The following is a 13572-nucleotide window of genomic DNA, read 5'->3' as shown; positions in this document are numbered from 1 at the left end:
CCTGGGGTCAAATTTTACCCTGCCCTGGGGTCACAAAAAATGAACATACGCTAAAAAAAGGCCTATTTTGTGCAAACTTTAAAAATCTTCTGTCAATAACCGTATGGCATAGGGCTACCAAATTTGGTATGTAGTGACATCTAATAGTCCTCTATCAAGTTTGCTCAAATTATGCCCCTGGGGTCAAATTTGACCCTGCCCCTGGGGTCACAAAAATGAACATAATAATGCTTATATAAAGCCTATTTTGTGCAAACTTTAAAAATCTTTTTGTCCATAACCATAGGGCCTAGGGCTACCAAATTCGATATGTAGTGACATCTAATAGTTCTCTACTAAGTTTGTTCAAATGATGCCCCTGGAGTTAAATTTGACCCTGTCTCGGGGTCACAAAAATGAACATACGCTTAAATAAGGGCTATTTTGTGCAAACTTAAAAAATCTTTTTGTCCATAACTGTATGGCATAGGGCTACCAAATTTGGTATGTAGTGACATCTAATAGTCCTCTACCAAATTTGTTCAAATTATGCACCTTGGGTCAAATTTGACCCTGCCCCGGGGGCACAAAAATGAACATATGCTTATATGAAGCCTATTTTGTGCAAACTTTAAAAATCTTTTTGTCCATAACCGACTATGGCCTAGGGCTACCAAATTTGGTATGTAGTTTGTTCAGATTATTCCCCTGGGGTCAAATTTGACCCTGCCCCGGGGGCCACTAAAAAATGAACATACGCTTAAATAAGGCCTATTTTGTGCAAACTTTAAAATCTTTTTGTCCATAACCGTATGGCATAGGGCTTCCAAATTTGGTATGTAGTGACATCTAATAGTCCTCTACCAAATTTGTTCAAATTATGCCCCTGGGGTCAAATTTGACCCTGCCCCAGGGATCACAAAAATGAACATATGCTTATATAAAGCCTATTTTGTGCAAACTTTAAAAATCTTCCTGTCCATAACTGTAGGGCCTAGGGCTACCAAATTCGGTATGTAGTGACATCTAATAGTTCTCTACTAAGTTTGTTCAAATGATGCCCCTGGGATCAAATTTGACCCTGCCTGGGGGGTCAAAAAAATGAACATACGCTTAAATAAGGCCTATTTTGTGCAAACTTTAAAAATCTTTTTGTCCATAACCATATGGCATAGGGCTGCCAAATTTGGTATGTAGTGACATCTAATAGTCCTCTACCAAATTTGTTCAAATTATGCACCTGAGCTCAAATTTGACCCTGCCCCTGGGGTCACAAAAATGAACATAATGCTTATATAAAGCCTATTTTGTGCAAACTTTAAAAATCTTCCTGTCCATAACCATAGGGCCTAGGGCTCCCAAATTTGGTATGTAGTGACATCTAATAGTTGTCTTCTTAGTTTGTTCAAATTATGCCCCTGGGTTAAATTTGACCCTGCCCCGGGGGTCACAAAAATGAACATACGTTAAATAAGGCCTATTTTGTGCAAACTTAAAAAATCTTCTTGTCCATAGCTGTATGGCATAGGGCTACCACATTTGGTATGTAGTGACATCTAATAGTTCTCTAACAAATTTGTTCAAATTAAGCCCCTGGGGTCAAATTTGAGCCTGCACCAGGGGTCACAAAAATGAACATATTATTATATAAAGCCTATTTTGTGCAAACTGTAAAAATCTTTTTGTCCATAACCGTAGGGCCTAGGGCTACCAAAGTTGGTATGTAGTGACATCTAATAGTTTTCTACTTAGTTTGTTCAAATTATGCCCCTGGGGTCAAATTTGACCCTGCCCCGGGGGTCACAAAAATGAACATACGCTTAAATAAGGCATATTTTGTGCAAATTTTAAAAACCTTTTTGTCCAAAACCGTATGGCATAGGGCTACCAAATTTGGTATGTAGTGACATCTAATAGTCCTCTACAAAGTTTGTTAAAATTAAGCCCCTGGGATCAGATTTGACCGTTCCCCAGGGGTCACAAAAATGAACCTATGCTTATATTGGGCCTATTTGGTGCAAATTTTAAAAATCTTTCTGTCCATAAACATTGGGCCTATTTCTACCAAATTTAGTATGTATTAAAATCTTAAAGTTCTCTACCAAGTTTTTTCAAATTATGCCCCTGGGGTCAAATTTGACCCTGTCCCGGGGGTCACCAAATGAACATATGCCTAAATAAGGCCTATTTTATGCAAACTTTAAAAAGTTTCTTGTTCATAATTATAGAGCCTAGGGCTACTAAATTTGGTATGTAGTGACATCTAATAGTCCTCTACCAAATTTGTTCAAATTATTCCCCTGGGCTCAAATTTGACCCTGCCCCAGGGGTCACAAAACTGAACATATGCTTATATAAAGCCTCTTTTGTGCAAACTTTAAAAATCTTCCTGTCCATAACCATTGGGCCTAGGGCTACCAAATTTGGTATGTAGTGACATCTTATAGTTCTCTACCAAGTTTGTTCAAATTATGCCTCTGGGGCCAAATTTATACATAAAAATGCTCACCCTTCCAACTTTAAGCGCCCAGTGGGATGAGGGATAGAAAGTCACATGCTTGAGTACATTTCAACCCATGCGCATTGCAAGCTTTGTTTGAATAAAAAACAGTGGAGCAATACAGGGCCATTATTGCCCTCTTGTTGACGTATTAACAGGTCCTGGACGTAACAATTTTCTCTAAAATAACACTTTTCAGATTTTGTTCTTGGTTTTCTTTCAAATTTGGTTGTGCCAATAACTATTTATAACATTTTCATTGTTTTGTACGAAAAAAACACTAATGTTCGAACCCACATTCATTTGTATGCCCCCTTTAAAAAAGGCAGCATATAGCAGTCACTCTGTGTGTGCGTCTTGACGAAACTTCCCTTTGTTGCTATAACTTTGCTGTTTATTGATGGATTTTAAGATAACTTGGCGCAAATGTCAGCCATTGTAAGACTATATGTCTCATTTAACACAGGTCCCCTTTAAGTCAAGGTCATACATTGGCATCAAAGGACAAATGACCATGAAAATTCCTGTCTAAGCTATTACTTTGTCATTTATTGATAGATTTGGGAATAACATGGCAGAAATGTAAACCAACATAAGACGACATGTCACAGGTCTCCTACCTAATGGGTCAAGGTCACACTTTAAGGTCAAAGGTCAAATTGAACCATAAATCAGCTTGTTTTTAACTTAATTAGAGTTTTGAGACAGTAGTGGAATGCTGGGGCATCTGGACCCTATGGACATGTGTCTTGTTCATGCTATGATAAAATTACCTTTGGTGATAATGAACTGATCAATTTATTATTTCTGAAAAACACATACTATAGTTATATTAGAAAGTGTAATAATATATACATTTAATGATGCATTCCTGTTATTATTTCATGAATGTTAAACCAAATGTTTTTGAATTAAAATTAAAAGTTAAAAGTATTAATATTTGTTGTCAAAAACTTATTTGGTTCCTTTGGTGATAAAAACACATACTATAGTTGTATTAGAAAGTGTAATAATATATACATTTAATAATGCATTCCTGTTATTATTCCATGAATGTTAAACCGAATGTTTTTGAATTAAAATTAAAAGTTAAAAGTATTAATATTTGTTGGCAAAAACTTATTTGGTTCCTTTGGGGATAAAAACACATACAATAGTTATATTAGAAACAATAGTTATATTAGAAAGTATAATAATATAAACATTTGATAATGCATTCCTGTTATTATTCTATGAATGTTAAAACACATGTTTTAAAATTAAAACTAAAAGTTAAAAGTATAAATATTTGTTGGTAATTACTTATTTGGTTCCTTTGGCGATACAAATTCCCAATTACATGTATGCTCTTTTATTGATTAACACAATTCCAAATTTGACCAGACTTCTTTTCCCATAACGGTCTGATTAACTCTGGCTTTGGGTCTGTCATAAGCATTTTTGGGGGTACAACAATAATAACAGCAAACTGGAGCAGATGTTTCCTGAGGTGCACTCCTTTGACTGAAACCATTGTAAGCTTCTCCATGGTAACATCAGAGACTGTTGAGGTAACCACAGGCTACAGCAAACCCAGAAACAATGCTGAAGTTTGATATCTGACCGTATGCATCCCCTTGCACGGGAACATGTATGATAAATAAAGGTCGTACATGCGATATCAAGAAAAGATTCTCTGCTGGATGGCATTTGGCACAGTGTGGTGTTGCTTCTTAACCCATTTATGCTTAGTGGACTCTCCCATCCTTCAAAATTGGATCTATTTATTTCCAAAATTAGGGATGTCTAGTATATTTATTTCTAATTAGAATATTTCTTACAGAAATTCCTTTAAGCAAACAGCGCAGACCCTGATGAGACACGGCATCATGCGCTGTCTCATCTGTGAGATGCTGCATCATGCGGCTTCCCATCTGGGTCTACACTGTTTGCCAAGGCCTTTTGTCTAGACGCTAGGCATAAATGGGTTAAATACAGGCAAATGGCGTCCTGAAGTATGTTAACACTGCATGATTGGTATTCCAAAATTGATTTCAACTTTGGTAAGCAACATCCACATGACAAGTGACTTTTATTTAAAACCGTATGCATTTTGAATGAGAAACGTTCACATGAGTGGTTATGAAATAAAAACACTCTTTTATTGTGGTTATTTAGCCTGGATCAAATAACAAAAAGCAAAAGAATGTACTCATTCATACAAATTAATACAGTACTCAATACTGACTAAAAACCTAATAAACAAGGATATCAGTAAACCTGATGGATGCTCCCCAATGATGCTTTGTCGATATATGGTTTAACTGTATGGATAAAAAAGTGTGACTTTGTGAAAATGTATTATTAGCCTCGGTGACCTTGACCCCAGTGACCTCAAACCTCATCAAAAAAGTAGAGGTTCATGCAAGGTACCTGCATCCCAATTATATAAGAGATCAGTCAAATATTGAAGGCGCTACGAGAAACTGTAACCCAAGTGTGACTTTGTGAAAATTTATTATTCGCCTTGGTGACCTTGACCCCGGTGATGCAAACCTCATCAAAAAGTAGAGGTCCATGCAAGGTACCTTCATGCCAGATATGGAAGAGATCGGTAAAGTATTGATGGCGCTAGGCCACGACTTTTATATTTCTTGGTTTACAAAACCGCCGACCCTAATTTTTGGAAAATGGGAAAAAAAATAAAATCGGAAAATCGTCTTTTTTTAAAATATTTTATTCCCGACCGCACTGCAAAACGAGCGAAACGAGAAAAAAAATCGATCTGGTTTGAGTACGGTTGCGAATAAAATCAAGTACGTACAATCACCGATTGGTTCACATATATTGCAGAGATCGGGATATTTTTCAATGTGACACATTATGTACCAGTCCTTTTATGGGCACTTCTCAAAATTTATTTCGGGTAAAAATTACAGACAATAAGAAAATCAGCGTCAGTAAAATGTTGACCCCATCAAAATTTATTTCCGAGTCTGTGACGCAACTATATTGTTTAACATGTTAATTATATTAAACAAACCCGATATTATAGTAGATAAAAAGTATTTGATAATTAGTATAAATAATCCAATAAAACACTGCCATTATTTACGATATATGTGTTTAGGAATTTTGTTTCAATGCTTAGGGCCGAGTAATTTCGGCAAATCGGAACTCAACTTGCGTAAAACACTTGCTCAATTAACAGTTAAACTCCGCCTCCGTTCTCTGCAAAAGATTCGAAGGCGGAGCTATGCACGTGCTTTTATTAAATTGGAGGATTGCAATTGAGAAACAAACACACGATTGGTTCGGCATGTTGATTGCTAGACAAAGGAAGCCAATTTTTTCGGCGCGAAATTTGTCGCTTTATTGCTTCCGACAGAAAGCGGCTTTCCTTTGATGACGTCAAACTGTCAATTCACACAGGCTGCACATTTTCGGAAGACTTTAACTGACTCCTTGTTTACAATTCCAGTAAACAAAAACACTTGCTAACATTAAACTTTGGATTAAATTATCAAAATAAAGCAAAAGCGAAGTTGACAAATATGATTAAATTAATTCGCGTCAGTTCAAATAAGACGTTTTGCTTTGTAAATCAACGAGTTTTCATGACAACAACAACTTTGACAAACATTACCGCGACGACGCATGGATCGATCTACCTCGATTTTTTTTCATGCACGATCTCATAAGTCGAGTAAGAGCAAACACATACCAGGTAATTTGTGTATGAGTAGTTTATCTTATATAAGATTTATGCAACGGGCATCGCATTGCGTAATGGTGCGCATCGAATTATGGAAATGAAGCGCAGTTTTTCGTTTTAATGGGAGAAGAACGCATGTCATGTAACGGAGTGTTTAAAATTGCCTGATGTTACAAAAGGTGCTTTTAGGACTCATTTCATTTGAAGATATAGATGTGTTTTATTGCATAATTTGATTTTTTGTCTCTGTGTTAAGGTTATAAAAGATATGTTGTCTTTGTTCTGATGTTATTAGTATTAACTTTTTTTTCCAATGATGTTTTTTTTTTTTTTTTTTTTTTCGACCGCCCGATGGACCATTTTCAAAATAATTTTTGTAAACCAATAAAAAAAAAAGTCGTGGCCCTATGAGAAACTGTAACAAAAGTGTGACAGAAGTAAGGGAAGTATGGAAGTAAGTACGGAACCCCAAACTGGAAACTATATGCTCCCCATATATATATATATATATATATATATATATATATATAGGAGCATAAAAATATGTACAACACATTGGATATATGTACATGTTTACTTTGCTCTTTAATGTTACCAATTAAATTGCATAATAATATTTTATGTGATTCTATATGATTCTACATAACAGTTCTTTTACTAGCAATGTTATTTCCAGTAAATATACAAATATAGCACCACGGGAAATGCAATAATTGGCTTGAAAACAACAATTTGTTAACATACCATGAGTCGCTTTATGTGTGTAATTTCCACATGTTTTCAAGGGGGACTGCCTCTCGTGATACTTTGCTGGCCCTGGGTGATACTAGTATATCATTTGCCAAAGCATCACTCCTTCAGGTTCTTTTGCTTAATGCATTGCTGTGCTGGTGTTTTTTCACAATTTTGTGAATGTGGCCGGGGCCGTATGAATTAAGAAAAATCATGATCTGGATAAGGAGATAAACTCAATTTTAAAATGTATGATTTTGTGTGTGTGTGGAAACCTTCAATATGGAATTTTAGGCAGTCATTTGGGAAAAAAACTACTTTTTGAGATTATGAATTGAGACAAATTTCAGCCCCTAATTTGACCCCCAAAAAACAACAGTGTGTGAATTATAAAGCTATTTTTTTGGATGCCTCAGGACTGAGATTGTTTTTGTTGGACGTTTTTTTTTACATGACATTAACTGCTATGAATTGCTAAAAGAGAAAATTACCCATTTTGAGCTTGGCTATTTTCAGAGAAAACCCGGTATTGTCATAGCCAGCTCGTCGTGTCATCCGCTGTCTGCGTCGTGCTAAAACCTAAACATTTTGTTAACCTTTTGAACATTGGCTCTAAAATCGAAGTGCTCCCACCTACAACTTTGAAACTTCATATGTAGCTGCACCTTGATGAGTTCTACATGCCACACCCATTTTTGGGTCACTAGGTCAAGGTCACTTTGACCTCTAAAAAAAATCTAAAAATATAAATTCTGACAACCTTCAATTTATTCAAAATTGCACTTGCAGCTGAGTATTGGCACCTATTGCACGATGCTTTTGTTATAATAATTTTTATTAAATCTCAGATTTTTTAACATTTCAGGTGGATTATGGTAAGGATGAGAAGGTTTCGATTTTATACAAAAAGTGGACTGCAATGCTTGCTGGAAACCAGATTGACATGGACATTCGTGTTCATATGAATGAGTGGTACCAAAGTTGCTATAAAGCAAGGTAAGTTGTTTTATTCTAGCAGCATACACCGAACAGCTTTACTAACCAGACACTTACATCAACCATAATAAAAGGGAACCACTTTTCTGAAACCATTATTTTACTGACATATCATTTTTAGCTCGACTTTTCGAAGAAAAATGAGAGCTATACTACTCGCCCCGGCGTAGCCGTCGGCGTTGGTGAAAGTTTTTTATAAAGTCAAATAATTTTAACACTATCAAAGATAATTAACTCAAACTTGGAATACTTCTTTATGGCAACAAGACAACTGTGTATGTTAAGTAACATAACTCTGTCAGCATTATTTTTAGAGTTATGCCCCTTTTTATACTTAGAAAATTGTACATTTGGTTAAGTTTTGTGTTTAGGTCCTTTTTATTCCTAAAGTATCATAGCTATTGCTTTCAGACTTGGAACACTCGCTAACTATCATAAGGTGACTGTACAGGACAAGTTGCATAACTCTGGTTGGCATTTTGACGGAATTATGGCCCTTTTTTGACTTAGTTACTTTGAATATTTTGTTAAATTGTGTGTTTAGATGCACTTTACTTCTAAAGTATCAAGGCTATTGCATTCAAACTTCAAATACTTTCTGACTATCATGAGGGTACTGTACCTGGCAAGTTGTATTTGACCTTGACCTTTGAATGACCTTGAATCTCAATGTCAAATAAATAAATTTGAACATTTTGAGTGGTGAAAGGTAAAGGTCGTCCTTCAAGGTCAAAGGTCAAATATATTGCGTCTGTCCACAAACATTCACATTGGTCATAACTTTTGCAATATTGAAGATAGCAACTTGATATTTGGCATGCATGCGTATCTCATGGAGCTGCATATTTTGAATGGTGAAAGGTCAAGGTCATCCTTCAAAGTCAAAGGTCAAATATATGGCTTCAAAGCGTTGCAGTAGTGGGCATTGTGTTTCACGAACACAGCTCTTTCAACACTTACCACACTTACCTTACATACCACAATGGACTCCACCCAAACCATCCACCAGCCCCCACCCCAGAACCCCCCCCCCCCCCAAATAAAAATAATTATTTTTTTCCTTTTTTTCCTTCTTATTTTTGAAATATCATAATATCATCTAATAAATGACCACACACGCACATTATTCCCCCTCTCCACCCCCACACACAAAAACAGGTTTTTTTTCCACTTTTTGGGAAGATAGCCCATGGCTTTGGAATTGGGAATTTTATCAGCATTTTCATGAAATTGGGAAAATTAATTCATTAGCCTTTGTTTCCACACGTACGGTCCACTAATTAGGGAAATACTAAATTTGATATAACACTTTATAATCATTTGATTAAATTAAAAAGAACAAAATCATAAAATACTTTGTTAGATGTACTTGAATTAAAATTGAGATAAAATACGCAGACACTTCTTTAAAAAAAAAAAAAAAAAAAAAAATTTTTTTTTTTTTTTTTTTTTTTTTGGAAATTGGGAATTTTTTGCCACATTTTGGGAAAAAAGTATACTTTTTGGGATTGGGAACATAGCCGAATTTCGGCTATAAAATCGGGCTAAAAAAAACCCTGAAAAAGAATTATTTTTTTGAAACATGGTAAAAAAAACACAAATATTTTATTTTATTTTTGAAAGACAGTCACACTTATTGCTATCAAACTTGAAATATTATTAGTTTGTTTTATGTCTTTGCAAATGTTCAATAGATTGTGGAAAATATACCTGAACTCAGAATCCTCTATAATGTACCACTTCTATAAAACTTAAGCGATCAATATGTTTCAATTATGGTCCTCTTCCAGTTAGAATATAACTATATTACCTTGACCTTATTGAATATGAACAATTTCCCCATTATACTGTCAAGCACTCGAAAAGTGAAACGTAGTCTTCTAACAGCTCTTGTATCTTATTTTATTTACTTTTGTTTACCTTTTTACTTAGCAATTGATGAAACAATAACCCTAAAAAGAAATTGTGTACAATTTGTGAGTGCTGTTGCTGTGCTTGAATCTGCCAGTGTCCTAAATCTGTCACCCCAACAAAAAAAGCATTTCGAAATTGGCCATAATGCTTTGTTGATCTTAATCATTACAGACATATTACTTCACAACAATGACAATTTGTTTGCCTTGATCAATTGATTACACATAATTTAATAGCTTATCTATTAGTTTTTTCTATGACCTCTAAATGTCACACTAGGGAACCTTTGTATCATAGTGGGCTTGCATATTTTTTGGGGTCCATATCATATTCCTGATAACATTAATAATTGTGTTGCTTGGAAAACTTCATTTTAAGCAGATAAGTGCACATTTCATTCATACCGGCATATCAATCATTGTCAGAGATCTAAGATATGCACATTTCATTCATACCGGCATATCAATCATTGTCAGAGATCTAAGATATGCACATTTCATTCATACCGGCATATCAATCATTGTCAGAGATCTAAGATATGCACATTGCTTTGTTACCGGCATATCAATCATTGTCAGAGATCTAAGATATGCACATTGCTTTGTTACCTCATGCAGTCTGACATTGTTTGCAGAGCTTTTTGAGTGAATTATCTTAGAAATAAAAAAGAATTACTGGTAATTTAAAGAACTTCACCATTATAAGAGCTGCAACGATTCACCAACAGCTTGATTCGATTCGATTTTGATTTCAGACACTCCGATACTGATTTTTTTTTATTCGATTCATCTTCAAACCTAGTTTTATCATATATTCACTCTTATGCCTCAAAATAAACATTTCTGTTCAAATGTGATTTCAATAAAACACATAAACAAGAATAGCAAATCAGGACTCAATTTTAATATAAAAACTTCTGACTAGAAGATTGTGTTGATTACACAATCGTAAAAAAAATAATCATAAGAACGTATCTGCAATCAGTTGAATGGTAGTATTATCACTATTATACTTTTACCCAAAACCGCTATAAGCATGTCTACCATTGTGCCATGACAGCATCACCTGTTACCTGTAGGACAAATCACATTCTCTAATAAAATTAACAAAACTCCAACAGAAATATAACTACTTTTCTGACTAACTTGAGTAGTTGCACTTGTGCGACCTCTTAGTCTTAGTCTTGCTAAATCAACGTTATGTTTGCGTTTGACATATATTGCATTAGATTAGTGGTTGAGCCTGACTTACACTTTGCTTTATCGGTAGGGCTACCATCCCGAAACCCAAAATACTGCCACACTTTTGATTTTAGCTTCTTAGGCGCATCTGACAATTTCAATTTGTCAGCAAAAACTTGTTCAGCCATTTTGACGCTTTTTCCGACAGTAGACCGTAACGGGCTTATTGATTGGATGACTAAAGTAATAAGCAACCAATCGCGCGCGTCGTAATTACAGGTAAAGATAAAACCTACACCTTCCTGTATTAATAGGCAGAATACAGCGCGCTTTACGTATCTATGTATATATATGTATATATGTTAAAGAATCGAATCGAATTTGGTAGGTTTGGTATCGTAATCGAATCGAAGCATTTCGAATCGAATTTCGATGAATCGGATCGAATCGTTGCAGCTCTAACCATTATCACCACAAACTACATGACTATTGTACTTCTTATTATTGAAGCTTGTATAAAGAACAGCAGTCACATTTAAGAAGAAAAAAATACCATGGTAACCGATCTTCAATTAAGCAGTAGACAATTCACTCCAAATGAACAATGGGTGTGTGTTTGGTTTAAAATGAAAAACAGATTACATGGTCAAATTTTGTTTCCAAGAAGTTTAAACTTATTTAAGAGAGGCGGCATATTTAAGCCCTCTTTTGTGTCTTTAGCGAGGCTGTTTTCAGAGAAAACCCGAGGTATTGTCATAGCCTGCTCGTCGTCCGACGTCTGCCGTCTGCCGGCCTCTTGATAAAACCTTTACATTGGCTCTAAAATCAAAGTGCTTCCACCTACAACTTTGAAACTTCATATGTAGATGCACCTTGATGAGATCTACACGCCACACCCATTTTGGGTCACTAGGTCAAAAGTCAAGGTCACTGTTACCTCTAAAAAACAACAAAAATCTAATAAGCTTTGGCAGCCGAGCGTGGCACCCGTTATGCGGTGCTCTTGTTTATTTACAGCATTTAGGCCGTTAATAATCGGTTATAATTTTTCTAATCCCAATATATAAAAGTGTATCTAAATCATGCCAGCAAATGCATCTTGAACCTTATATCATGAAGTTATATGAGTTATGAAAATGTTTGTGCGGATCTTCGGACAACTTTAAAATTCATCATCAAAATACCTCCAAAATGTGGCAGACTTAGGAAAAGTACGAAGGATGTTAATTTTGTCAGGAAACCAAGGTCTTTTTGCTTAAGTAAAAACAAGTTCAGCATGTGTTTTGTAAATTATTAGTCTATTGGCAATGCGTATTCCAGGTTGCAAGTGTTATCCCAGCAAGACAAAGTCAATTTTTGTAACACGTTCATGGACCAGCTGCACGCATTCATTGATAAGCAGCAGGAAGTCTTCAAGAAATATAATCTTCTGGACATGGCAAAAAATGTACAGACCCAGGTGATATAATCGTGTTGTTTGTTTGTTTTAACGTTGTTTTGTTTAGTTTTTAACAAGAATCCCACCACGCTAAGACCGAAACACTTGGTATTCATTTATGACATTATCGTTTGATATAAACATGTTTATTTTTATGCCCCCGGGAGAGGGAATATAGGGATCAGAGCGTCTGTCCGTCCTTCCGTCACACTTTGCGTTTAGGTTTCGCGTTAAGGTTTTCGAAAAATGCTCATGACTTCTATGTCCCTTCACATAGCAACTTAATATTTGGCATGCATGTGTATCTCATGGAGCTGCACATTTTGAGTGGTGAAAGGTCAAGGTCATCCTTCAAGGTCGAAAGTCAGAAAACATGTATCAAAGCGTCACAGTAGGGGGCATTGTGTTTCTGACAAACACATCTCTTGTTTCCTTTTAACATCCTCCCTTTTTCAATTTAAGTTACAAGATAGCATTTCACAAGATAAAAAAATATTCATAGCTTGCTTTTTGCCCATAATGTTCCATGTTGAATAGCATGGTTTTGGAAATAGGGAAGACATTTAAAATGTAAATGATGTTATGTATATTTTCACTGAATTTAAGCAGTAAATATTTACAATCAAGTTTTTGTACTTGAAGTCTTGCCTAGTACCAGCATGCAGCATCTGTTAATACGTTCAAGCATTTAATCCTGATTAGCCCATGGGGTTTAAAGAGAAACATCTTTCAGTTTAATCACCTTTATAGTGATTTTTTTACTGCAGTTATATGTAACTGTTGTTGATTGAAGTCCATTTACAATTTATTCAAGTTGGGTGCATAGTCATGCTTTATATACATCTCTTGTTGTTAAGGTTCAAAACTGTGCTTTAATAGACTTTAATATTTGAAATAAATAAACACGAAGATTTTCAAATAAAGAAGTACAAATGTTTACCTTTATGAACCAGCCTTGTTACTTGCATGTAAATGTAAAGGTCAAGGTCAAATATCAAAAGGTCAAAATATTGCCTCCTACTTTGTGTCAAAGTATTATATGTTCCTATTGACCAGCTTTAATGGTAGAGATAGTGACTAGTTATAACTAGTAACTGGTGTTCTGGTATGAAGTTGGGATATATAGCTGCAGATACTT

At 35.2% G+C, this 13572-nt stretch overlaps 1 protein-coding gene across 2 annotated transcripts in view; it reads left to right on the top strand.

Moving 5' to 3' along the window:
* LOC127837759 (signal transducer and activator of transcription 5B-like) overlaps positions 1 to 13572 on the top strand; it is a 58663-nt gene that overhangs the window by 17607 nt on the left and 27484 nt on the right. For both annotated transcript variants that reach the window (XM_052365110.1, XM_052365111.1), the window contains 2 exons: positions 7771 to 7901; positions 12317 to 12455. In XM_052365110.1, the coding sequence (XP_052221070.1) occupies positions 7771 to 7901; positions 12317 to 12455 (270 nt within the window). The remainder of the gene's footprint in view (positions 1 to 7770; positions 7902 to 12316; positions 12456 to 13572) is intronic.

Source organism: Dreissena polymorpha, chromosome 7 (genome assembly GCF_020536995.1).
Source record: "Dreissena polymorpha isolate Duluth1 chromosome 7, UMN_Dpol_1.0, whole genome shotgun sequence".
Lineage (NCBI taxonomy): Eukaryota > Metazoa > Mollusca > Bivalvia > Myida > Dreissenidae > Dreissena > Dreissena polymorpha.
This window is presented reverse-complemented; position numbering and strand designations above follow the sequence as displayed.